The following is a 24,421-nucleotide window of genomic DNA, read 5'->3' as shown; positions in this document are numbered from 1 at the left end:
TGTACTGATGTCAAACTAGATCCCATGAAATGACCATTTTGCTCAGGTTACAAATGAGTAGTCAAAATGATGTTCATGGCCAAAGCAAGGCTTATTAACAAAAAATGAATCTGTCTGAAGTAAATAATGATGATCATAAGCTTTCCTCATAGCTTTTTTCTTCATTTTTTTGAATTGTTACTAGTAAACAGATTTTTAAAATTGCATTTTATTTTCTGTTTCACATATAGGTTATAATTATGAATCTGATTTTTAAAATTGATATCTATTCCTTTGCTGCCAAAAAAAGTTTTTTACTAAATGATGTGAAACTCTGATTAATATTTTTAATGACTGCAGCCAAACTTTGTTTTTCTTAGATGTTTAAATTCTATCATCCTTTGATATATTTCCAATATGAAAATAATATTTATTGAAAATAAGTAAAATGGTTGTCTTACATATGTTTAATTAAAATAGTATGATTTCAGTATTTCTTTATAGTTTGTTATGGAAACCACATATAATCACCAAAATTAAAATCTAGTTAAACTAAGTTTAAAGTTAATTAGACTACTAGCAATTGATTTCCTTGAAACTAAACCCTTGGCTCCATTAAAATACCCTGAAATATCCTATTGAGCCTCCTTCTTCTCTACTTTTCTGTTCCCTTTCCGATGCTACCCTGCTATTATCTGCTGCTGCCACTGTCTAAGAAGGAGGTGGAGTGTTGATTATCCACTTTTATGTGCAGTACTAGTCCTACTTTATTCTCTATCAGCCTGACCTCTTTCTTGCCATGAGCCAAACTGTTCTAGATGAATTGATATGATCTGAAAAATTGTTAACAGTCTTAAAATAGGCCTGCTATTATTCTGTTGAGTCAGGATTTTAATGTCATCTACTAAAATGTTAAAGCTGCAAAAGATTGATTAGGTTTAATGATCATAACAGGTGGGTCTTTTTATGATCTGTTGTATATATACTATCAAAGAAACCTTATCCCAGCTTCGAGAGCTATAAATTATAAATTATGCATGTCAGGTCTGGAACATCCAGAGCTAGTGTTTCCAAGAAACTTTGATCTATTTATGTAAGTTGTATTTGAGCAAAATTGCAATTTGTACTCCAGTTTATCCTGGATACTTCAGTGAAGTGCAGCATACTTTAGTGATCTAATCTAAACACATAAATGGAACAAGCAACTGGCTCTCTTTACCAAAAATTTGTACTTTCACTTATTAAAGCTTTTCAAAGGCAAAATTTTAGCTGCTGGGTTTTGAACAAGCAATTTATAAAATTATTGTAGGTCTTAAGTGAAGGAATATGCTGTTTAAAATATCCTTTTGTCTTCTATTCATGGGGAAGAAATTATGGTATATGATGCCTTACACTACTGAACTTCCTTTGGCCTTTTTTTGTTCTTTTTAAACAGTTTTTTTATGACTTGCCCTTTTTTACTTTTTATTATACAGAGTACTGGCTGGGAGGTAGGTAATGTTTTAGTTAGTTAAAGACACTAATAGATTGATTTGATCAGATTTCTTATGCCAATGCTTTGCCCACATGTGCTAGCTGTGGGCATTCTGTTGCTATCTGCTATCAACTGAATTCATTAACCAAAGAAATTTTGTTAAAATACTGTAAGTTATTTTAAGAAATTTATTATTAAGAGGTTGTAGGCAGTGCATGGAAATCCATATGTTACACTAATGAGATTCTTTGGTAAATGAGCCACCTTGTCATCACTTTAGTTTGTTTTTATTCCTTAAAGCATTTCTTTCATCAACATTTACACACAGACTTCTTTTTTTTAACCATATTGTTTCACCTCATTTTACAGAGGTCGATTTATGTGTTATTGCTCAGAGGTATAAATAGAAAATACTTTATTTCATCTGATGTAAGACATATCAATTATAAAACATACTATTATTTTATGTGTGTTTAAGAAAACAAAAAAAGCCTATGTATTAAACCAGGACATCCTGTCAGTTGAAAGATGAATACCAACTACAGAAATATTAAAAAATGTGAGCAAAAAATGTGCATCATAGAACTGATGAGATACTGTGTTAATTTGATTTTGGGGCTCTTCACCTTGACTGTAAGCAGTACTGAGGAAAGAAATTCGCTTTTGCCATTTAAATTGGTACTGGGGGGAAGGATAAAGAGATTGAGAGAACTTGAAATTTAATTTGACCTTGTATTCTGACAGTGTTTGATGCATTAATGTTTAATAAGACTACATGTGCGTCTTTTTATGTAGTAATTAGGCTCGTGAAAAGTTATATGTAAATCAAATCTTACCTGAAAAAATGCCAGGAAGAATTGATGACCGTTATTTTAAATCTTTCTGTAAAGGAAAGAATTCTATAAAATATGCCCTAATTTTTTTTGATGAGGTAAAGCACGGTAGTAATAAATCAAATTTATTTAAAGCTGGGTGTAGTTGTAAAGTTGTATGCTTTGCCTCTCACTTCATGGTTAGATTTATATTGGTTAAACAGCTTAGGTTTCTCTGTTTGGTTTTGCATTGCAATCCTTGTTTTGAAACCCAAATAGAAAACCTTAGGAATAAATGTTACTACTGAGTTTTCTTCCATTTCTGAAATAGTACCCACCTTTTGCTTTTCTTCAGGTGAAGCCAATACTTTCAGATCTACCTTAATTCTCAAGATTAAATGTGTGACCTTATTAATACCTAAAAAATAATTTCTCATTTTATTTAAAATAAAATAATTCCTCATTTTATTTAAAATAATTCCATGGCTCAGTTAAGACATACGTAAAGAGACTTGCCATGGTTATATATAAGTGATAAAGTTTCTTCTGGATTTTCTCACATGAAATAGAATTAGCTGGAAATTAGGCATAAAAGGATATATTGAAACCTCTGAGCAGTTTATTACTAGTCTCCTTGATGCTAAATCGACCCCTGAAAGGTATAATTTTCACTGGTTATGACATTAATATCATTCTGTCATGTTTATTGCATGGTAAAATTGCACAGACTTTTTGTTTATATTCTTATCACTACCTTTTACTGGACCTTTAGCTTTGTAGCTGCTAAATTTGTTGCACGTTTGTTTTTTGCTTTTCCCTTGTAAAACTTAAATGGATGCTTGCATTTTAAAAATGTGTTTGCTACCATTTGCTGCTTATTTGTTTTGAAATTTCTGTAATTAAAATGCTTTCTGTTTTCTCTTCTCTCTTGCCCCTGGTTGCTGACCCTCCTCCCTACTTTTACTATTGTCTATTGTGGTAAGTTCTATCTTGTGATTTTTCTTTTTGACTGTGAAAACTTCAGTGATTTTATTTTTTCTAAAAACTATGTTTCCTGGCTAATTTCCTAGTATTCTCATAGAACTCTTACTGGATTGAAATCCAGTAGGAATAATTTATACATTTTAGAAAGGCTCTTTGAATTGATAACTTACTCCTCAACTTATAGGAATAGCCCTTCTGAGTTTGTATATTAGTAATACATTTCACTTTTTATTATGCCCCTTGCAAATAAATTGAGTTGGCAAAGCTTTTGGGTACAAGGGTGTGTGTGTGAGAAAGAGAATGTTTGTGTGTGTGTGTATGTGTGTAAAAGATAACTCTAAAACTTAATATTTAGCAAATTGGGAGGTTTTACCATGCAAAATAAATCATGAACCCTTTAGGAATTATGTGGCTATTACCTCCTCTGCCAATTTCAATTCCTTAAAATAATAGGAAATAAAGTATTTCAATTATTTCTTTCTTATGATGCATTTTTATTTTTAAAAGAAAGACAAATGTTAAATTTCTACGTGAAAATTTATATAACCATTTTGTATTTTATGTGTATATGTTTTTATTTGTCCATTTATTAAGTAGTGATCAATTTGTTTTCAGAAGTATACTATTACAAGTTAAGATTCTTCCGAAAAATCAATCTGCAAACACTGATAACATAGTCACATGACACTTTCTACTTTCTTTTCTTAAAGATTACAAGATATTTCTTTAAAGAAATTACTACTACCCTAGTAGGTGTATCTTAAAGTTTCCAGAAAGTCTAGAGAAGAAGGGCTTAGCTTTGTTAAGCTAAATTCTCTCTACTAGCTCAGTGAGGAAATGTAGGTTACTCTAACTTTTGGGATTGACACATGTCAATATATCTTACCTCTTATTGGACTGGATGGACATGAATATGAGCCAGTATTCTAGTTTTTCTATGCTCAGAAATACTGGCTATAGTTCTGGCTCATTGGCTTTTGTTGAATTTTTATATTCTTTAATCCACACTAAAGCTGAGTGAGTGAGATGAAGTCACTCATCCAAGCAAATAAAAGGTAGAGCTGAATTAGAAACAGCAAATTATAGTGAGGATGGTGAGGAGAGAATAAACTCTGAAAGAAGGAAATGAAATAAAAATTCAGGAGGGTAGAGCATACTCAAAATAAGTACTCAGGTAATTGAGTGGAAAAATGTGATACTCTAAAAAACAAATTAGAACATTGTACGTATAAAGTACATGAGTCTTTACTCAGGAAGGTGGAATTAGATGTGAAGAAAGTTAAGGAAAACACAATAGATGGGAAAAAACTTACTGTCTGTAGGAGGAGATGCTTTCTAGAAGTTGATGACTTCCTGATGGTTGGTATAGACCCATAACTGAGCACCTAAAGAGAGATACCACACCACTGATTTTTTTTCTGCCCCTTATGCTACTTTTGAAGAGAAAAAGAAAGATATGGACAGCGAATGTTTACTATGTAAATGAAATTAGACATAATTTCTTTTTTCTGGATGGGGACATATAATGGTCAGAATTGAACTTCTGATAAGAAATGGACTAAGATATATCTTAGAAGATTATGTTTGGTAGGTAAACCACCAACCTGATTTTTATAGTGGAGTGTACAGGAAGGATATGCAAAAACAATTACAGTAGAGGTCTGTGCTATCATATAGAGGAAGACAAAACAGGGAGGGAGGTAATTCTCAAAAGAATTACACAAAGAAATACACAAAAATTCTCAATGAAAGCATCAGAGAAGTGGAAGACAGTTCAGGGATCATACTAATGTCCTAGTCATACTAATGTTTATGCAAGTATGTAAAGTATAGGGAACATACAGGTCATTTAAGAGCTTAGACTCTGATGTCAAGTATATAGGGGTTTAACTCACAGCTCCACCACCTATTAACAATGTGACCTTGAGCAAGTTACTTTTCCTCATAAAATGAGGGTGAAAATAAGTGCACCTTTCTCATAGAGTTGTGATAAGAATTGATGTAGTACGTGTAAAGTGGTTAGCCAGTGTCTAACACGTATTAAGTACTCGAAAAATGTTGGTCATTTTTTTTGTTGTTACCATGATTTTTATCATTAGTATTATCATTACTATTATTTGAAATCTTAACACAATTTTGTTAATAAAATTAACTTGTTCCCAAGTTGAGATCTGTAACTGGAATGAACCGATAAATGCTGTTTAAGAAAGATAAATCTAGGCCAGGTGCGGTGGCTCACACCTGTAATCCTAGCACTCTGGAAGGCCGAGGCGGGTGGATCATTTGAGCTCAGGAGTTCGAGACCAGCCTGAGCAAGAGCGAGACCGTGTCTCTACTAAAAATAGAAAGAAATTAATTAAAATATATAGAAAAAATTAGCCGGGCATGGTGGTGCATGCTTGTAGTCCCAGCTACTTGGGAGGCTGAGGCAGAAGGATTGTTTGAGCCCATGAGTTTGAGGTTGCTATGAACTAGGCTGACACCATGGCATTCTAGCCCAGGGAACAAAGTGAGACTCTGTCTCAAAAAGAAAAAAGATAAATCTAATAGAAGGAAAGAGAGATTGCCACCGTGTGTATACTCATATACCTATATGGAAATCTGTTACCTTCAAGGAAGCATAGTGGGAAACAACTGGGTGAAGATAAAGGATTTTATAAAAAGTGATGTCATTATGGAAATATACAGCTAGCCCAACAGAATGTTTCTTGCTAAATAAAGATAACAAAACTAAAACAGATTTAAGATATATTTGTCATAAGAGACTTCAATCATTTAGAGACATGGTAGATGGATTTCTTTGGGACATAGTTTCATTACCTGGAAGATTGTGGAAGCAGTAAGAGAACTGCTCAGAAAGAGTAAGCTGTAGTGCAGGAGTGATGGAAAATTTTAAAAGAATTCATAACAGTAAAGGAGGCTAGTGTTAGAAAAACAGTCCAGATTATGGGGAAGTAGTGTTTTTGTTTTTAATTTAAAAGAAAAACAAGCGTCGAGTCCTGTGGTCCAAAACTCTGAAGAGGAATTAAAGATGAAGTGATGTTTTTCCTGAAGGTGAAGCAATATGATCATGCGTTCCTGAACTGGATAGTGGCTGGTGGACTCTTTCTATTAATAAGTTGAAGATAAAGTCACTCAATTGCTTAGCCTTTCTTCCTCTCCATCCATATCTATCCCCTGCTGCTCCCTCCCCAACTGTAGGACGACACATTCATTTTAAATTCCAGTAACTCCCAGTAGTTACTTCTCTAAGCATATCTCCTCCTGTTCTGCCATACCTTTTACCTTCCTGTTCCTCTTGCCTTAGGGCAGCTGCAGGGGCTCTTTCCTCTGCTTAGAATGCACTTCCTCCACAGATCAGCATGAATAATCCCTTTTAGTCTTTGATCCTTTGTCAGCTTCTTGATGAAACCTACCTTGACCACCTTCTTTGTCCCTTTTGTTCACTGATTTATCACAAATGTCTAAGACTGTTTTCTGACACATAGTAGACACTCAGTAAATATTTGAATAGATAAATGAATAGTTTCCCTCACCTACATTCTACTTTATGACTTTATATCTGCCTTTTTTTTTTCTCCCTCTCTATTTGAATGTCACTTCCTTCCCTCCTCCCATCTACTTGGCCAATTCTTTTGAGTCATAGAACCCTGTCAATGTGTTACCTCTGTTGTGACTTGGTTCCAACAGGATTGATCCTTTCTTTCTTATATGGCTTTTATTATAGCATATATCCCTTTGTACTATAGTTATTTGAATATTTTTTTTATTCTCTTGAAAAGCAAGTCTTATTTATTTTTATTTTTCTACTACTGAAGATGAACAGTGGCTACCACAATAAACACTCAATAATTTTATTCCTTCAACTGAATGTTAATATGAGAAAATTTGTAAAAAGAGGTAGTTTAGTTCTAAGCTGCATTAATAAAATTCAGTGTCTAGATCCAAGGAGGCAGTTAGCCCACTGATCAGATCAGCAGTATCTGGTCAGATCACATCAGCAGTATTGTGTCTGTTTCAGGGATATCACACTTTAAAAGATGGCGTTGAAAAACAAATAAAATGCAAAGAAGGTAGGGATTCCTGTCATATGAAGGTTAATTGAGAATGGGAGTGTTTAGCTAAGGGAAACAGGTCCTAATTGCTGTCTTCAAATATTTAAAGAGCCACAATATTGAAGAATTGGAATATTGTTTTAAACTGTTGTATTCTGAGAGGAATACAACCACAATAACAGTATTTTAATATTTATGGTTTTAAAAAGTAGGAATATATATGTATGGCATTATGAAAAATAGCAATCACAAATTTTTAAGTAATTTATATAGATGCCTGTTTTTATTTTCCATGCAGTGCCTTCATTCCTTGATTGTGTCAAAATTTACTATTATTATATATTATTATATTGTTCCATTGGCTTACTGATGGTTTTAATCAAAATTTTGATTGAATTCATTTAATCCTTCAAGAGAGATTCATTTGCTATAGAAATCAATTAATTTTTATGTCTGTTAGATTTTGAAATAAAGTAACTGTGAAAAAATGTTTTAAAATTAGAAACCTCAAGTTTCTTTAGCTCCAAAGACATTTTTCTTTAAACCTTGCTTCTTTTAAATAAAAATGTGTGGATATTTTTAGTCACTATACTTATTTTTTTTTGATATTGTAAAACTAGTAAGTTAAGGATCAGAGTTTCTAATTTTGCTTAATTATCTGTAACATTTCTAGCTTATTTTATATATTCTTTTGCTTTTTCAATATAGGAAAAATAAATATAAAGCAGATTAGGCTTAAAGAGAATTCACAGGTATTTAAATACTTATGTGTAGTTGTATATATAAGAGCTACCACAAAATCCTTCTGGAATAGTTTTGTACCTAAATTGTAAAAATTGCATAGAAAGCTTCTAAATATTTATCTTTGTTGAAAGAATTTGCCTTCACGTGTACTGTGTGAGAGTTAAGGTGACACTAGTGTACTTTGTACCTAACACAAATATGGTTAATATACGCAGCAGGTGGTTTGGGAGCTTTAGAATAACCAACTCATCTGAAAATTTTTTTTCTTATTATGTTTCATTCATAAAGTTTTTCCTTTACTGTTCCATTTTTAGTTACTTTTCCATATATAAATATTTGTATTGGCACAGGGATATTAAATATAGATTTTTCGCTTTAATGCTTCTGGAGGGTCTTGACATTTATGATTGTCTGTTCTATACCAGATGCTATACTTGACTTTTATGATCTTATTTAATATTTGTAAAGAACTTATATAAACGCTAATACTAATTTTAAAATGTTAATGTTGCTTATAAATTTAACTTTAGCTAATATGCTCTAATATCAGCACAATTAGGACACAGTTCATGTTATACCAAGCATCTTTTCTTGCATTAAGAAAAATAAGTTAATTTATCTCAATTGTATAGACTTAAAAAGCATAAACCAATGTGATATAGTCACTTGGTATAAACTCTGAAACATATATATCATATGTGATTTAATCACTTGGTAAAGGCCCTAATTGCATAATATTGTTTGTTAGAAATAATGAAAAAAGACTATTTATTTTGTTTTCCCTTTATTTGAAAAATAATAAAATATTATAATTCTGAATTAAAACTTTTTGCAATACTTTAGAAATTTTATACTATAGCAATCTAAGCATAACGTGAAAAAAAGACTTTATATTAAAGTTTCTTCATTTTCCTAAACCTAGGATGGTAAGCGGATGTTTGGCACCTATTTTCGTGTTGGTTTTTATGGAACCAAGTTCGGGGATTTGGATGAACAAGAATTTGTTTACAAGGAGCCTGCAATAACCAAACTTGCAGAGATATCTCACAGATTGGAGGTGAATGCTGTGGTAGTTCATAAAATGTCATCTTTAATTTGTATTCTCTGTGATGATTAGACTCAGGTCCAGAACTAATCATTTGATAAGCCAGATCTTACCCAATAAACTACTCCCTTTCATTATAAGGATTTTTGATTACTTCCAATAATACTCTTTAAAATCCTTCAAAACTTCTATAGCAACAGTAAAATAATATTTTTAACTCTATTTTTTGAGGTTGTATTTTCATAACATATTTTAGAAACCCATATATCCTTCAGAATTACTGTGATTTAAGGAGAAATATATATACTATTTCTATATACTATATACTATATATACATTTTTAGAAAAAGACACAAGGAATTAATTAGCAGCTAATAATGGAACTAGAATTAGAACCCCAAGAAATTTCTGACACAAACATTATCATCTCTTTTGGTTTACCAGGTTCATAGTGAGATATCTTTAGAACTTTAGCTTGAAATCACACCTTAAAAACACTTCCCTTGGCCTTTATAATTTCTTAATTTTCACCATAAATGATTGATTTCCCTATTTGTCAGGCTAACCAGTCTTTTCTGTTATAGTTTTTCTTTCCAGCCTTTCTTCTTTTTCCTGAAAGCATGGTCCATAGGACCAGAACCATTGGCATCACCTGTGAGATTGTTTGAAATGCAGATTCTCAGATCTCACCCCAGACTTTTGAATTAAAATCTGCATTTTAACAAGATCCCCAGTTGATTAGTATTCACATAACAGTTTGAGATGTAGTGCTCCAGGTTTGTTTTTATTCTTAGCTGATGTTATCAATTTTTTGAGTGTTATATTCTTATTGGCAACTTTGCCGGACTCAACTTTCATAAATTGGCTCAAGCTGTGACTTTTTATTTTTCAAGAGGCTAAAGTCTTGGGAAATATTGATTGAGACTATATTTGCTAATCATAAAAACTGTTTTTGGGGCAGGGGCAGGAGTGGGAATTTCTCCTTTGAAGATTTTTTTTTCTTTTCTTTTTTTGTTGGAGACAGTCTTGCTCTGTCTTTTGCCATGGGTAAAGTGCAATGGTGGTATTTTAGCTCACTGCAACCTCTCAAGCAATGCCTCAGCCTCCCAAGTATCTGGGACTATAGGCGTATACCATATACCATGACACCCGCTAATTTCTCTATTTTTAGTAGAGATAGGGTCTCCTCTTGCTTAGGGCTAGTCTTGAACTTCTGAGCTCATGTAATCCTCCCGCCTTGGCCTACCAGAGTGCTAGGATTACAGGCATGAGCCACTGTACCAGGCCTCCTTTGAAGATTTAGATTTAGATTTTTCCTTTTGAATAGCTCCATCCATTGCCCAGGGTGCTACCCAATGTCATATGAAATAGTCACTACATTCTTTTGTTTTGTTTTTTCTTTTTCTTCTAAAAGTCTGTATTTCCAGAAATCTAAACAGTTTAAAACAAATTTCTTCTGCAGAGATGCAAAGCATCTCAGTCACTACATTCTTGACCGAAGGTTGCCTTTTCAAAATCTAAACCTATACAAAACTTCAACAGATCAATGCTTTTATTTGAAAATTCTGGAATGTTAAAAAAGCATTAAAAAAATGTTTATTCATTGACCCATGGTCTGTTAAGAAATTAGGCCACCCCCTCCCTCCCCCTCCCACCTGCCTACTACCTGATAAAAGTTTGTTTTTGTTTTGCTTTTGCTTTTTGACATTTTGGTTACATTTTATATCTTTGCCCGCACCACACCACCTGGAAGATAGACAGGCTTGAAGCTGTGACACAGCAGGGAGGGGGGAGGGATGGCAAGGGCAATATATGTAACCTTAACAATATTTGTACCCCCATAATATGAAATAAAAAGGAAAAAAATTAAAAAAAAGAAATTAGGCCACATCAAACTCAATAAAAGTAAGATCCTATACATCAAAGATAATGAGTTTCTTTTATCTTTTTGTTATCTTTTGTTTCTCTTTATAACCTTTTATGGCATCCTGTGTTTTTACTGGAGAAAATTACTCTTTTCTTATATTTTGTGTTAAAGTGCATAGATGGGAATAATGTCAAATAAATATGGACTGAGACCATGATAATTTATGACCTAGTATAATTTTTATAAGCCTAAATAATTCTTATTTTGTAATTATTGACATGGTTATACAGAATTTACTAAATCCCCTAATTTTGCTCAGGAATCTCCCTCAAAGGCCTTCTCTATTTTCTAATCCTGTTAACTTCATGTAAAAGATTTCTTTTTCTTTATTGTAGGGATTTTATGGAGAAAGATTTGGAGAGGATGTGGTTGAAGTAATCAAGGACTCTAATCCTGTAGACAAGTGTAAATTGGATCCTAACAAGGTATGGTTGACTAGACTGTAATGACATATAGGTGTATCTTTGAAATATACCTCTTTGCTATTTGTTTGAGAAAGACTAAATGATAACAGTGAGGAAATGAACAATTTTTTCCTTTCCCAGGCATATATTCAGATTACCTACGTGGAGCCATACTTTGACACATATGAGATGAAGGACAGAATCACATATTTCGACAAAAATTATAATCTTCGACGTTTCATGTACTGTACACCCTTCACTTTAGATGGTCGTGCCCATGGGGAACTTCATGAACAATTCAAAAGGAAGACCATTCTGACTACTTCTCATGCCTTTCCTTATATTAAAACAAGGGTCAATGTCACTCATAAAGAGGAGGTAAGTCTATAAATAGGGAAATAGAATTAGTGAAACAAATACATGCAAACCATGTAACAACAATTTAGATGTAGCAGAAGATATGTACCATCCCTTATACCATAACGTACTAGAACTTTACCCACTTTTGAACTAGTATTTTTTGACTTCTAAGTTCCTAATTTACTCTCAGGTTATGCTTTAAAAGGTTGATTTTTTTTTTTCTTTTAAGGATCCAAATCTGGGATTTCATTGTTACGTGAAGGTTTACAATTAATCTCTACTTTTTTCATAATTTTAATTGATTATATGTAAAATTCATTAAATAGTTTTCAATCAGTACACTCACCTAATAGATGCTGTTTTATTCAGATCATCTTAACACCAATTGAAGTTGCTATTGAAGACATGCAGAAAAAGACACAGGAGTTGGCATTTGCAACACATCAGGATCCAGCAGATCCCAAAATGCTTCAAATGGTACTCCAGGGATCTGTAGGCACAACAGTTAATCAGGTTAGTGCTTTTTGCTAGCACTATGTGATTAAAATTTTAAATAGAATTTGGAATAATTTCATTATTATATTTTACAAAGATCACAAATAAGTGCTAAATCAAGTGAAAAGTATATGTATTAGAAGTGGTTGCAGGGCCGGGCGTGGTGGCTCACGCCTGTAATCCTAGCACTTTGGGAGGCCGAGGCGGGCGGATTGCTCAAGGTTAGGAGTTCGAAACCAGCCTGAGCGAGACCCCGTCTCTACCAAAAATAGAAATAAATTAATTGACCAACTAAAAAATATATATACAAAAAATTAGCCGGGCATGGTGGCGCATGCCTGTAGTCCCAGCTACTCGGGAGGCTGAGGCAGTAGGATCACTGAGCCCCGGAGATTGAGGTTGCTGTGAGCCAGGCTGACTCCACGGCACTCACTCTAGCCTGGGCAACAAAGTGAGACTCTGTCTCAAAAAAAATAAATAAATAAAAAAATAGAAGTGGTTGCAAAAGACACTGAAAGTATAAATGGAAGAAAATTGAAAAACAAAAGTTTAGAATAATCTCAGTTCTTAAGGTTTCTATAGCTGCCTTCTCTACTGCCTAGGGTTTTCTACCTATGTGTCCATATGCATTTTATTAAGAAAGAATTGATTCACTTAAAATAGCTTTTTCTTTAAAAGCTTATTCAGAGGCCAGGCACGGTGGCTCACACCTATAATCCTAGCACTCTGGGAGGCCGAGGCAGGCGGATTGCTCGAGGTCAGGAGTTCGAAACCAGCCTGAGCAAGAGCAAGACCCCGTCTCTACTATAAATAGAAAGAAATTAATTGGCCAACTAATATATAGAGAAAAAATTAGCCGGGCATGGTGGCACATGCCTGTAGTCCCAGCTACTTGGGAGGCTGAGGCAGAAAGATTGCTTGAGCCCAGGAGTTTGAGGTTGCCGTGAGCTAGGCTGACGCCACAGCACTCACTCTAGCCTGGGCAACAAAGTGAGACTCTGTCTCAAAAAAAATTAAAAATAAATATAAGCTTATACAGAAGGAATATGATCTAAAAAAGAAGGATTCATTTTCAGAGCTACGTACATATTTGTGAACCTCTACTATCTTAGATTCTCCCTAGTGTTATCTTCTGCAGATATCCTTCACAATAAGTTGTGAGGATTAAATAAGTGATATGGAATCATTTTGAAACTTTTTTTTTTTTTTTTTTGAGACAGTCTCACTTTGTTGTCCAGGCTAGAGTGAGTGCCATGGCGTCAGCCTAGCTCACAGCAACCTCAAACTCCTGGGCTCAAGCGATCCTACTGCCTCAGCCTCCCGAGTAGCTGGGACTACAGGCATGTGCCACCATGCCCAGCTAATTTTATATATATATATATATATATATATATATATATATATATATATATCAGTTGGCCAATTAATTTCTTTCTATATATAGTAGAGACGGGGTCTCGCTCTTGCACAGGCTGGTTTTGAACTCCTGACCTCGAGCAATCCGCCCGCCTCAGCCTCCCAGAGAGCTAGGATTACAGGCGTGAGCCACCATGCCCGGCCTCATTTTGAAACTTTTAATAATAGATGTATATAAGATATTGTTCTTTTTCCACATGCAGATCAGAAGCCATCTCCATTATCCCCTGGTAGTTGGTTCATTCAAATTCTCTTGCTGATGATTTTGGGCATGGCCCCAATCTTAAGGAATATTCCATGGGAAGGGAAAAATCCAGAAAGGCTTCAAGAAAAAGTTTCTATAATATGGCTTAACTAGTTTTTAGATTAAAGGAACAAAGCTAAAAAATGCCCTGCCCAAACTGATGTAAATACCTTAAGACCTTTACCCTCCAAAACATACGTGATTTTAAGGTTTTTACCTCCAAATGATGTAGCTTACTCACAAAACATTATCATCTTTAACTTGCAGCATCAGGAACATCTTTGGATTACTGAGGGAAGCTGTTTTAGCAAAATCAAGTCTGATAACCAATGGATTGGCAGATGTAGTAGCCTGACATTTACATCTAGGATAAATTAAAGAATATAAAAAATACTAGACAAACTGCATTATTGAACACATTAGTCAGTCCTTGATCGCCTATTCTGTTTCTTTGAAGAATGAACTAATAAGAAGTTAATTTAATTGCAGTTGGAAAGAATGTAGATATGAAATTAGGAAAAATTAAAACAGTCTGTCTCTGAAGAGTTTTAATATAGTCATAGATATGTATGTATCTCAGTTGTAAGAAAAATCATTTGGATAAATTCTGTCTCTGTGATTTTAGAGAAGACAAAAACACACTTCTTATTTTATTTTCTTATTTTACAGGGGCCTCTAGAAGTTGCCCAGGTTTTCCTATCTGAAATTCCCAATGACCCAAAGCTCTTCAGACATCATAATAAACTTCGACTCTGCTTTAAAGATTTTACTAAAAGGTATTTAAGGCTTCCTGCATAAAGATCTTCAAATTGAGAATGTCCAACACCACAGTATGACATATGGGCCTTATGGAACTATTAAAAAGAGAAAACACACAAAAATGGTTTACAGTGAGAAATAATCTGTGTAGAATTTACTATCCTTTAATAATGTATCCTTGCCCCCATCCTGCCATACTCTATAATGCCATATTTTTAATTTTAAAGATTGGATAACCCAAAGCTCAGAAAATTTTATTAACTTGAAACAATTATTAGACTATTTAACTTGAAAGCTACTATCTGTTGTGAACCTTCAATGTTCAAGTTTTGGTTTCTCTTCCCCCAGGGAACTTACAAGCGATAAATTTAGAATCAAAAAATGGTGTTCATATCCTGACATTATCCTTCTGTGTCCTTTTCCAGGTCACTTTAATTTCTGCGATCCTCAGTTTCCTAATCTATGAAGTAAGGATAATAATATCTACCTCCCATAGGGAGGTTGTGCAAATTAGGTGAAATACTATATGGGTGTGTCAGGAGTCCCTACGACCACCACCAGTTTCAGTGATTTGCTAAGAGGACTCAGAACTCAGTGTATAGTCACTGGTAGCTGTGATTTATTGCACTGAAAGAATACAAAGTAAGGTTAGCAAAGGGAAAGGTACAATGGGTTCTCTGGCAGTGGAGTCACACAGGACTTGCTTAATTCCTCCAGCAATGAGTTGTGAAATGTCTACCAGGGAACCTCATTGGAGAATTGGAGACTCAGGGCCTAAGGTTTTTACTGGGAGCTGGTCACATAGGTACCCTTTCCCTGATACAAACCAAAATTCTAGACTCTCAAAAGGAAAGCAGGTATTCAGCATAAACCATAGTGTTTATATAAATAGTTTAGGCACAGGGAACCACACTTATCTTCTGTGAATGATGGGGAATCTCCCAAAATCCAAATTCCCAGACTCTAACCAAGGGCCAACCTTGCAGTTGGGCCTTTCTAAGGACAGCAGTCTCAGGCATGCAATCTTAACTCTTTTCTGCACAATGAAACATTTATAGGCTAATACTTGGCACATAATGAAGAGATGTTCAGTAAATATTAAATTTTGAAACAATAGGGGAAAAAAATCATTTATCAACTTGATTTCTGTTTTACTGACACTATGATTACAAAAGAGGGAATGAATGAATAATTCAATTTAGTGATGTCAGGGAAGATTCCACACATTTGATTTGAACCTTGGAAGATGAGTATTAGTTTTTCAGGCAGAAAAGAGGGAGAAGGGCCTACCAAATTAGAAATTAACAACGTTCAGGATCTGTTCCATGAAAGGTACATAGTCTAGTAAAGTTGGAACCATGGAATCTGTAAAGACCAATAGTTAAAGAAAAGACTGGGAAAATAGATTGGAGTCACCTTGAAAAGGCCTTGTGTACCATTAATAAATGACTTGATTGTCATCTAATAAAGCAGCATTAGAACCATAGAACTCCCTCTAATGATTTCTCTTATCAAACCATTCATTGAATGGATTTATTAGGGGCAGGAATAATTTTATCTTGTGTTAGTTTTATCATCAGAAAATTATGGGTAATGGTACTTGTTTAAGTAGTTTGAGATGATATCTCCTTTGTTCTCATTGCAATAGTGATCACAAACTGCTATCAATTTCTCCTTCCTGAACATGGTAAACATCTAAAAGAAAAACTTCAAAAAGCTTCATTGAAAGTCTGAGATTTTGTAATATAACTGTTATGCTAGATAACCTCATAGGATTAGTTTTAGGAAACAGTAGGAAATAATATATGGAATAGATGAACTGTGGTGGTAAAAGAAAGAAACCTGATTCTTGTTCATGGAATTGACTGATTTCTAGAATTTTATTATTTGGGAGGTTTAAAAAAACAACAAAATAAACCCTGCTGTCTTTGTCAACTAGATGATCATGGAACAATACATACTTCTTATTTAGGTTATAGACATCTAATAATAGCTAATCAGATACTTCTTTTCTTGCTATTGTGGAATATTTTATCATGACTACAATTCTTGACAAATGTCTTCTTTGTATATATTTACCATAGGGTAACAAATTCCTGTATTCAATAGGTCTCCTTAAATGTTACTATGTGTAGAGAAGCTTTTCTCCTTTTAAATTATGAAAAAGCAAAAAAACAAACAAAAAACTATATAACTATAAACTTTACAAAGAAGGTAATAGCCAATTCTATATTTTTTATTTTTGTGTTACCATTCATTTTTATGCCAGTATTCATATATATTTTGCCATAGTTCAGTCATACATATAATCTTAAATTCTTATTTTCAATTAAAGCTAAAACTATTACTCCAATGGTTAATTTATATCCTCTAATTAATCTATAATTTTCTGTATTCCTATTTGACTTTAAGTTGAATGAGTGTGACATAGTTTGTACCACAATAGATCTTTCTTTTGTTGAATTAAAATTTCTCGCATGAGATTACCAAGCCAAAGTACATGAGCATTCTTATTGGTTCATAATACCAACTACATTCCAAAAAGTCTCTAAGTACAGTTGACCCTTCAACAATGCAGTAGTTAGAGGCAACAGCACTCTGTGCAGTTGAAAATTCATGTATAACTTTTTTTTTTTTTGAGACAGAGTCTCGCTTTGTTGCCCAGGCTAGAGTGAGTGCCATGGCGTCAGCCTAGCTCACAGCAACCTCAAACTCCTGGACTCGGGATCCTCCTGCCTCAGCCTCCCGAGTAGCTGGGACTACACGCATGTGCCACCATGCCCGGCTAATTTTTTTCTCTATATATTAGTTGGCCAATTAATTTCTTTCTATTTATTGTAGAGACGGGGTCTCACTCTTGCTCAGGCTGGTTTCAAACTCCTGACCTCGAGTGATCCGCCCACCTCTGCCTCCCAGAGTGCATGTATAACTTTTGACTCCCCAAGAACTTAACTACTGGTAGCCTACTGTTGACTGGAAACCTTGTCAATAATACAGTCAATAAAACATATTATGTATGTTAATATATATACTGTATTCTTACACTAAGGTAAGCTAGAGTAAAGAAAATGTTAAGAAAATCATAAGGAAGACAAAATATATTTACTATTCATTAAGTGGAAGTGGATCATCATAAAGGTCTTCATCCTCATCTTCTTCATGTTGAACAGGCTAAAGAGAAGGAGAACGAAGAGGAAGCATTGGTCTTGCTGTCTTAGGGGTGGAAGACATAGAGAAGGTGGAAGGGGAGGCATGCATGCTAGATGTAACTTTACAGAAGTACATCATAATTTCAGTCTGACATTTTTGCTTTTTCATTTCTCTAAAAATGTTTGTATGTGGCACCAATCCTTCTACTATTTGCTTTAGTTTCAATGCCCTCATCATAGAAGGGCCCCTGCTATAAAAGAAGTCAAAAGCAGTCTTGAATAATCAGAACTCAGATTGTCTAACATCAATTTGGTTTCTTACACTGCTGCTTCTATGTCTTCCTCATCATCTGGCACTGGTTTGGAGGTACTTATCTCTCCATTAAGTCACCTTTTAATTCCTCTGGTGTGGTATCTTTTAGCTCTTGAATTTCTCCCTCACCTCTTGCCATATCCATAATCTCTTTCATAATGTTCTTGACTGGCTCTGTTGTAAATTCTATGAGGTCATGCACAACATCTGAACACAGTTTTCTCCAGCAGGAGTTTATTATTTTGGGCTGGGTAGCTTTCATGGCTTTTTCTATAACAATGATGACAGTACCGACTCTTAAAAGTCCTTATGACCCCCTGATCTAGAGGCTGAATTAGAGACATTGTGTTTGGGGAAAAGTAGACCACTTCAGCTCCTTCATTGTTGAACTCATGGGGTTCTTGGTGGCCAGGAGCACTGTCCAGTATCAAAAAAACTTTAAAAGGCAGTGCTTTACTGGCAAGGTACTTCCTGACTTCAGGGACAAAGCATCAATGAAACCAATCCAGAAAAAGGGTTCTTGTCCAGGCCTTCTTGTACAACCAGAAGACTGGTAGCTGGAATTTTATCTTTTCCCTTCAAGGTTTGGGGTTTAGCATTTTTATAGGTAAGAGCAGTTCTGATAATAAACCAGATTGCATTTTCAGAAACAGTAGAGTTAGCCTATTCTTTCCTACCTTAAATCCTGGTGCTCACTTGTCTTTCTTACTAATGTTTTTTGTGGCATTGTTTTTTTCCAGAATTGGGCACTTTCATCTGCATTAAAAACCTATTCAGGTAGATATCCTTTCTCCTCAATGATTTTCTTAATGGCATCTGGGAATTTTTGTCTACTGCTTCTTGGTTGGCAGAAGCTACTTCTCCTGTTATCTTGAAATTTTTTAAGCTGAACCTCTTTCTAAAATTTTCAAACCATCCTTTGCTGGCATTATATTCTCCAGCTTTAGATCCTTTATTTTCCCTTTGCTTTAAGTTGTCATATAATAATTTTGCTCTTTCTTGAATCATATTAGAGGCTATTGGTATGCTTTTCTAATAGCAATCTTGTACCCACATAAAAGCTGCATTTTCAATATGAGATAAAAAGGCATTTTGTAAAAACTGCAAGGTTTTCACACCTGTTGCCCTCACAAATTTCCTCCTTTTTTTACAATGGCTCTTATGTTGGATTCATTTATATCTTTCATTCATATCTTGAAATGGCAGTTAACTGTAGCTACAGACCTCAATCTATGGTACATATCAAGCACTTCAACTTTTTCTTGTAATGTCGTGACCTTTCTCTGCTGCTTGAGAGCACTTCCAGCAGCACTAGTACTACTTTGTTTGGGTCCCATGGTGTTATTCAGGATTTATGGTATCACATTAAACATGATGAAAAATATGCAAAAACTATGAGAGATAACTTTTTACTGTGATACGCAGTTTACTAGAGAGACGAACTGCTCACATGGCATAACATGTCATTGGCATAACATGACATTTTAAGCAGAGACTTACAATGCTTGAGCTTCCTGCAATATCATCAGGAGGTGGCTTTGAAATTATTGCAGTACTATAGTATGTACTACAGTTAATTTTATGCAGTTGTGATTTATTACTACATTTTTAAATTTGTTTTTATTTCTCTCAACTGCAAATAGTGCCATGTAGGATCTGTGTTTATGTGCATACGTTTCGATAAAGTTTAACTTTTTATAATAGATTTATATATATATATATATTTTTTTTTTTTTTTTTTTTTTGACACAGAGTCTCACTCGTTGCCCAGATTAGAGTGCCATGGCATCAGCCTAGCTTACAGCAACCTCAATCTCCTGGGCTCAACCAATCCTTCTGCCTCAGCCTCCCGAGTAGCTGGGACTATAGGCATGCACCACCATGCCCAGCTAATTTTTTTTGTATATATATTGTTAATTGGTCAATTAATTTCTTTCTATTTTTAGTAGAGATGGGGTCTCACTCAGGCTGGTTTCGAACTTCTGACCTTGAGCAATCCGCCCGCCTCAGCCTCCCAGAGTGCTAGGATTACAGGCGTGAGCCACTGCACCTGGCCTGTGTATATATATTTTTAGTTGTCCAGCTAATTTCTTTGAGAGGGGGTCTCGCTCTTGCTCAGTCTGGTCTCGAACTCCTGAACTCAAACAACCCACCCGCCTTGGCCTCCCAGAGTGCTAGGATTACAGGTATGACCCACCACACCCGGTCAATTTTTTTTTTTTTTTTTTTTTGAGACAGAGTCTCGCTTTATTGCCCAGGCTAGAGTGAGTGCCGTGGCGTCCTAGCTCACAGCAACCTCAAACTCCTGGGCTCGAGTGATCCTTCTGCCTCAGCCTCCTGGGTAGCTGGGACTACAGGCATGCGCCACCATGCCCGGCTAATTTTTTATATATATATCAGTTGGCCAATTAATTTCTTTCTATTTATAGTAGAGACGGGGTCTCGCTCTTGCTCAGGCTGGTTTTGAACTCCTGACCTTGAGCAATCCGCCCGCCTCGGCCTCCCAAGAGCTAGGATTACAGGCGTGAGCCACAGCGCCCGGCCCCAATTTTTATATATTTTATGGTAGTAAATGAGAAAATAGGCTAGTATCTACATATATTTTATGTGTTCATGACATACCTAAATTTTTCGTAATTTTTAAAATATTTCTAGACTATGCAATTTGTCTTCAACTTTTTTCACATTGTCACAGATCTCCAAAAAATTTTCCAGTATATTTACTGAAAAAAATTCACACGTAAGTGGACTCGTGCATTTCAAACCCATTTTGTTCAAGGGTCAACTGTATTAACAGTGCCAAGAATGCAGATGTACTAGTCTCAAATACACTGTGCTTTAAATAATGCCATTTGAATAGGATGTTATTTGTTAGTTCCAACATGTTAACTGTTACATGAGTTTATTTAACTCATGCTAGTTTTGAGCCTGGGGCCTCAGGAAGCATATGTAACTCACACATTTCTTTACCTTTACCATTACGAACTATATTTTAAGTTGAATATAACTCACACACAGAAAACAATGAAAAATAACAAATTTTTCTTTAAATTTGAAAGGATTGTTTTGTTTTTAGTTTTTATTCTATTTTCTAGAATAGAAAATTAGAATAAATAAATAGAAATTTTTGTTCTGCTTATTTTGTAATAAAACACTGTGGCCTCAGGGCAAAAAATTTTTTTTCTAGTTTGGCAGTCAATGTGTTAAATGGTACTTCCGTTTTTATTACTAAAAACAATAAATTATTTTCCACATGTTTATTTTTTATCTTCAGTTTTGTTTTTTAAAACTTATTTTCATTAAATCTTGAATATATTGTAAATATTTATAACATTTGCTATTAAAGAATAGGAAGACAAAAGTCATGTGCTCACCACTCAGCTTAAGAAATAGAGCATTATCATTACTTTGAGATTCCCCTCCCCATGTACCCTTCTCTGATATCATCGCCCTCTCCTTTCCTTCAATGGTGACTGGTATCCTGAATTTCATAGTTAACATTTCCTTTCTTGTCTTTATAGTTTTACTATAAATTAATGTATACCTAAATAACATTTAGTTTTGCATTTTTTAACTTTATATAAAATGAACCGTCTATAGATTCTTCTGTGACTTGCCATTTTCAGTGTTTTTGAGATATATCTGTAATAAATGTTTCTTTAGTTTATTTTTATATATACCATTGTATGAATATGGCATGATTTATTTATTACTTCTTCTGTTAATGGATATTTTGGTTGTTTCCTGTTTTGTTTTGTTTTTTAGTTACAAAGAGTCCTACTCAAATATTTCTCTATCTATTTCTGGATGTACATGTACAAGAGATTTTCTAGGGCTTATAACTAAGAATAGTATTGTTGGTTCCTAGGTTCATCTTGGACCAGATGATACCACATTTTTTTCCAAAGTGTATAAGGCAAATTTGCATTCCCACCAATAGCATTTGAGAGCACTCCTATTACTATATATCCTCACCAATACTTGATATTGTCTAACATTTTAACTTTTACCAGTCAGTAGATGTGAAATGATATGTGATCATGGATTACATTTGCATTTCCCTGATTACCAAAGAGGTTAAATATCTGGTCATGTGTTTGTTAGCCATTTTTCTTTCCTCTTCTATAAAGTTACTTGTCCAAGTCTTTTGCCATTTTCCTATGGGATTCTTTTCTTTACTGATTTCTAAGGATATTTGTATGTTCTGGATATATAATGCTTTATCATTTGTAAGTATCACAAATATCCTCTCTGAATTTGGGGCTTTTCACTTTTATTTTTATAAACAGAAGTTCTTAAATTTAATGGGGTTAAATGATTCAGTCTTTTCCTTTATGACTAGTCATTCAACATAGGTTAAGTGAAAGGTGGAGAGACCAAAAAAAAGAGCCTTTTTTCCTTTTTAGAAAATCCTCTTGCAGTTGATTTTTGTGTATGGTTCAACATAGGGATCAGTTCGATATTTGTCCTTATTGATAACTGAAAATTATCTCAGTACCATTTACTGAATATGGACAGCATTTTTTTCCCCCTCATATGGATATCCAGTTGACCACTTATTTAAAAGACTGTCCTGGCCGGGCGCTGTGGCTCACGCCTGTAATCCTAGCTCTTGGGAGGCCGAGGCGGGCGGATTGCTCAAGGTCAGGAGTTCAAAACCAGCCTGAGCAAGAGCGAGACCCCGTCTCTACTATAAATAGAAAGAAATTAATTGGCCAACTGATATATATATAAAAAAAAAAAAAATTAGCCGGGCATGGTGGCGCATGCCTGTAGTCCCAGCTACTCGGGAGGCTGAGGCAGGAGGATCGCTTGAGCCCAGGAGTTTGAGGTTGCTGTGAGCTAGGCTGACGCCACGGCACTCACTCTAGCCTGGACAACAAAGTGAGACTCTGTCTCAAAAAAAAAAAAAAAGACTGTCCTTTTTCTACTGGCTTTGCAGTGTTATCACTATCATAAATTAAGTGTCCATGTTTGTGTGCATCTGTTTCTTGGATCTTTATTCTCCTACATTGCTCTGTTTATCTCTCCTTGAGCCAGTATCATGATGTCTTAATTACTGCAGCTTTATAATAAGCCTTTTTATTGGATAGAGCAATTCATCTCACCTTGTTTTGTTCAAAGACTATTTTGTTCAAAGACTATTAAAATTTACAATAAAAGAGTTTAATATAAATTTTAATATATATTAATATAAATTTTAATTTTTGATATCTTTACTGATATCAATCCATAAATATGGTATATTTCTCCATTTACTTAGAACTTTTAAATGTCTTATTATTTAAATTTTCTTTGTAGAAAAACTTGTATATTTTTTAAATTATTCCTTAGTATCTAGTACTTTTAAGCATTAATGATGTCCTTTTTTTTTTTTTTTTTTTTTTTTTTGAGACAGAGTCTCGCTTTGTTGCCCAGGCTAGAGTGAGTGCCATGGCATCAGCCTAGCTCACAGCAACCTCAAACTCCTGGGCTCAAGCAATCCTGCTGCCTCAGCCTCCCGAGTAGCTGGGACTACAGGCATGCGCCACCACGTCCAGCTAATTTTTTTTTTCTATATCTATTAGTTGGCCAATTAATTTCTTTCTATTTATAGTAGAGATGGGGTCTCGTTCTTGCTCGGGCTGGTTTCGAACTCCTGACCTCGAGTAATCCGCCCGCCTCGGCCTCCCAGAGTGCTAGGATTACAGGCGTGAGCCACCGCGCCCGGCCAATGATGTCTTTTTAAAATGTGTTTTCTATTTGGTGGTATACAGAAATACAGTTGACTTTTATATATTAATTTTATATGAGAACTTTACCAAACTTACTTGTTAATTCTAATAATTTACCAGTAGAATCTTTTTCTTGTCTTAGAGTGGTAATTAGGGCCTCCAGTACTATGTGGAACAGGAATAATTAGGGAGGTCATAATTTTCTTGTTTCTGATCTAAAATAGAAAGGTTTCACCATTGAGTATAATGTTTGCTACATGTTTTTATGAATATTTTTAATTAGGTTAAGAGAGTTTCCACCTATTTGTAGTTATGCAGGTTTTAAACTTTTGTTACCAATGCCTTTTTATGTATCTCCTTTAATCTTTTAATGGGGTAATTAACATTTCTTGATTTCATAACCCAATCTTTTATATATTCCAGGGATAAACAACTTGGTCATGGGTTGTGTACATGTGAATGTATGTGTGTGTGTCTCTGTTTAATACATTGATAAAACAGTTTTGGCCAGGAGCAGAGGCTCATGCCTGTAATCCTAGCACTCTGG

At 34.6% G+C, this 24,421-nt stretch overlaps 1 protein-coding gene across 8 annotated transcripts in view; it reads left to right on the top strand.

The window, feature by feature from the left end:
- DOCK7 (dedicator of cytokinesis 7) overlaps window positions 1–24,421 on the top strand; it is a 203,895-nt gene that overhangs the window by 171,455 nt on the left and 8,019 nt on the right. For 5 of the 8 annotated variants that reach the window (XM_012767098.2, XM_075998923.1, XM_075998925.1 and 2 more), the window contains 6 exons: window positions 1,455–1,469; window positions 8,980–9,105; window positions 11,356–11,445; window positions 11,566–11,802; window positions 12,154–12,297; window positions 14,609–14,715. In XM_012767098.2, coding sequence (XP_012622552.2) covers window positions 1,455–1,469; window positions 8,980–9,105; window positions 11,356–11,445; window positions 11,566–11,802; window positions 12,154–12,297; window positions 14,609–14,715 — 719 coding nt within the window. Of the gene's footprint in view, window positions 1–1,454; window positions 1,470–8,970; window positions 9,106–11,355; window positions 11,446–11,565; window positions 11,803–12,153; window positions 12,298–14,608; window positions 14,716–24,421 lie in introns of all 8 variants that reach the window. The other 3 variants (XM_012767100.2, XM_012767093.2, XM_075998912.1) reach the window with 1 other exon arrangement.

This window comes from Microcebus murinus, chromosome 2 (assembly GCF_040939455.1).
Source record: "Microcebus murinus isolate Inina chromosome 2, M.murinus_Inina_mat1.0, whole genome shotgun sequence".
Taxonomy (NCBI): domain Eukaryota; kingdom Metazoa; phylum Chordata; class Mammalia; order Primates; family Cheirogaleidae; genus Microcebus; species Microcebus murinus.
This window is presented reverse-complemented; position numbering and strand designations above follow the sequence as displayed.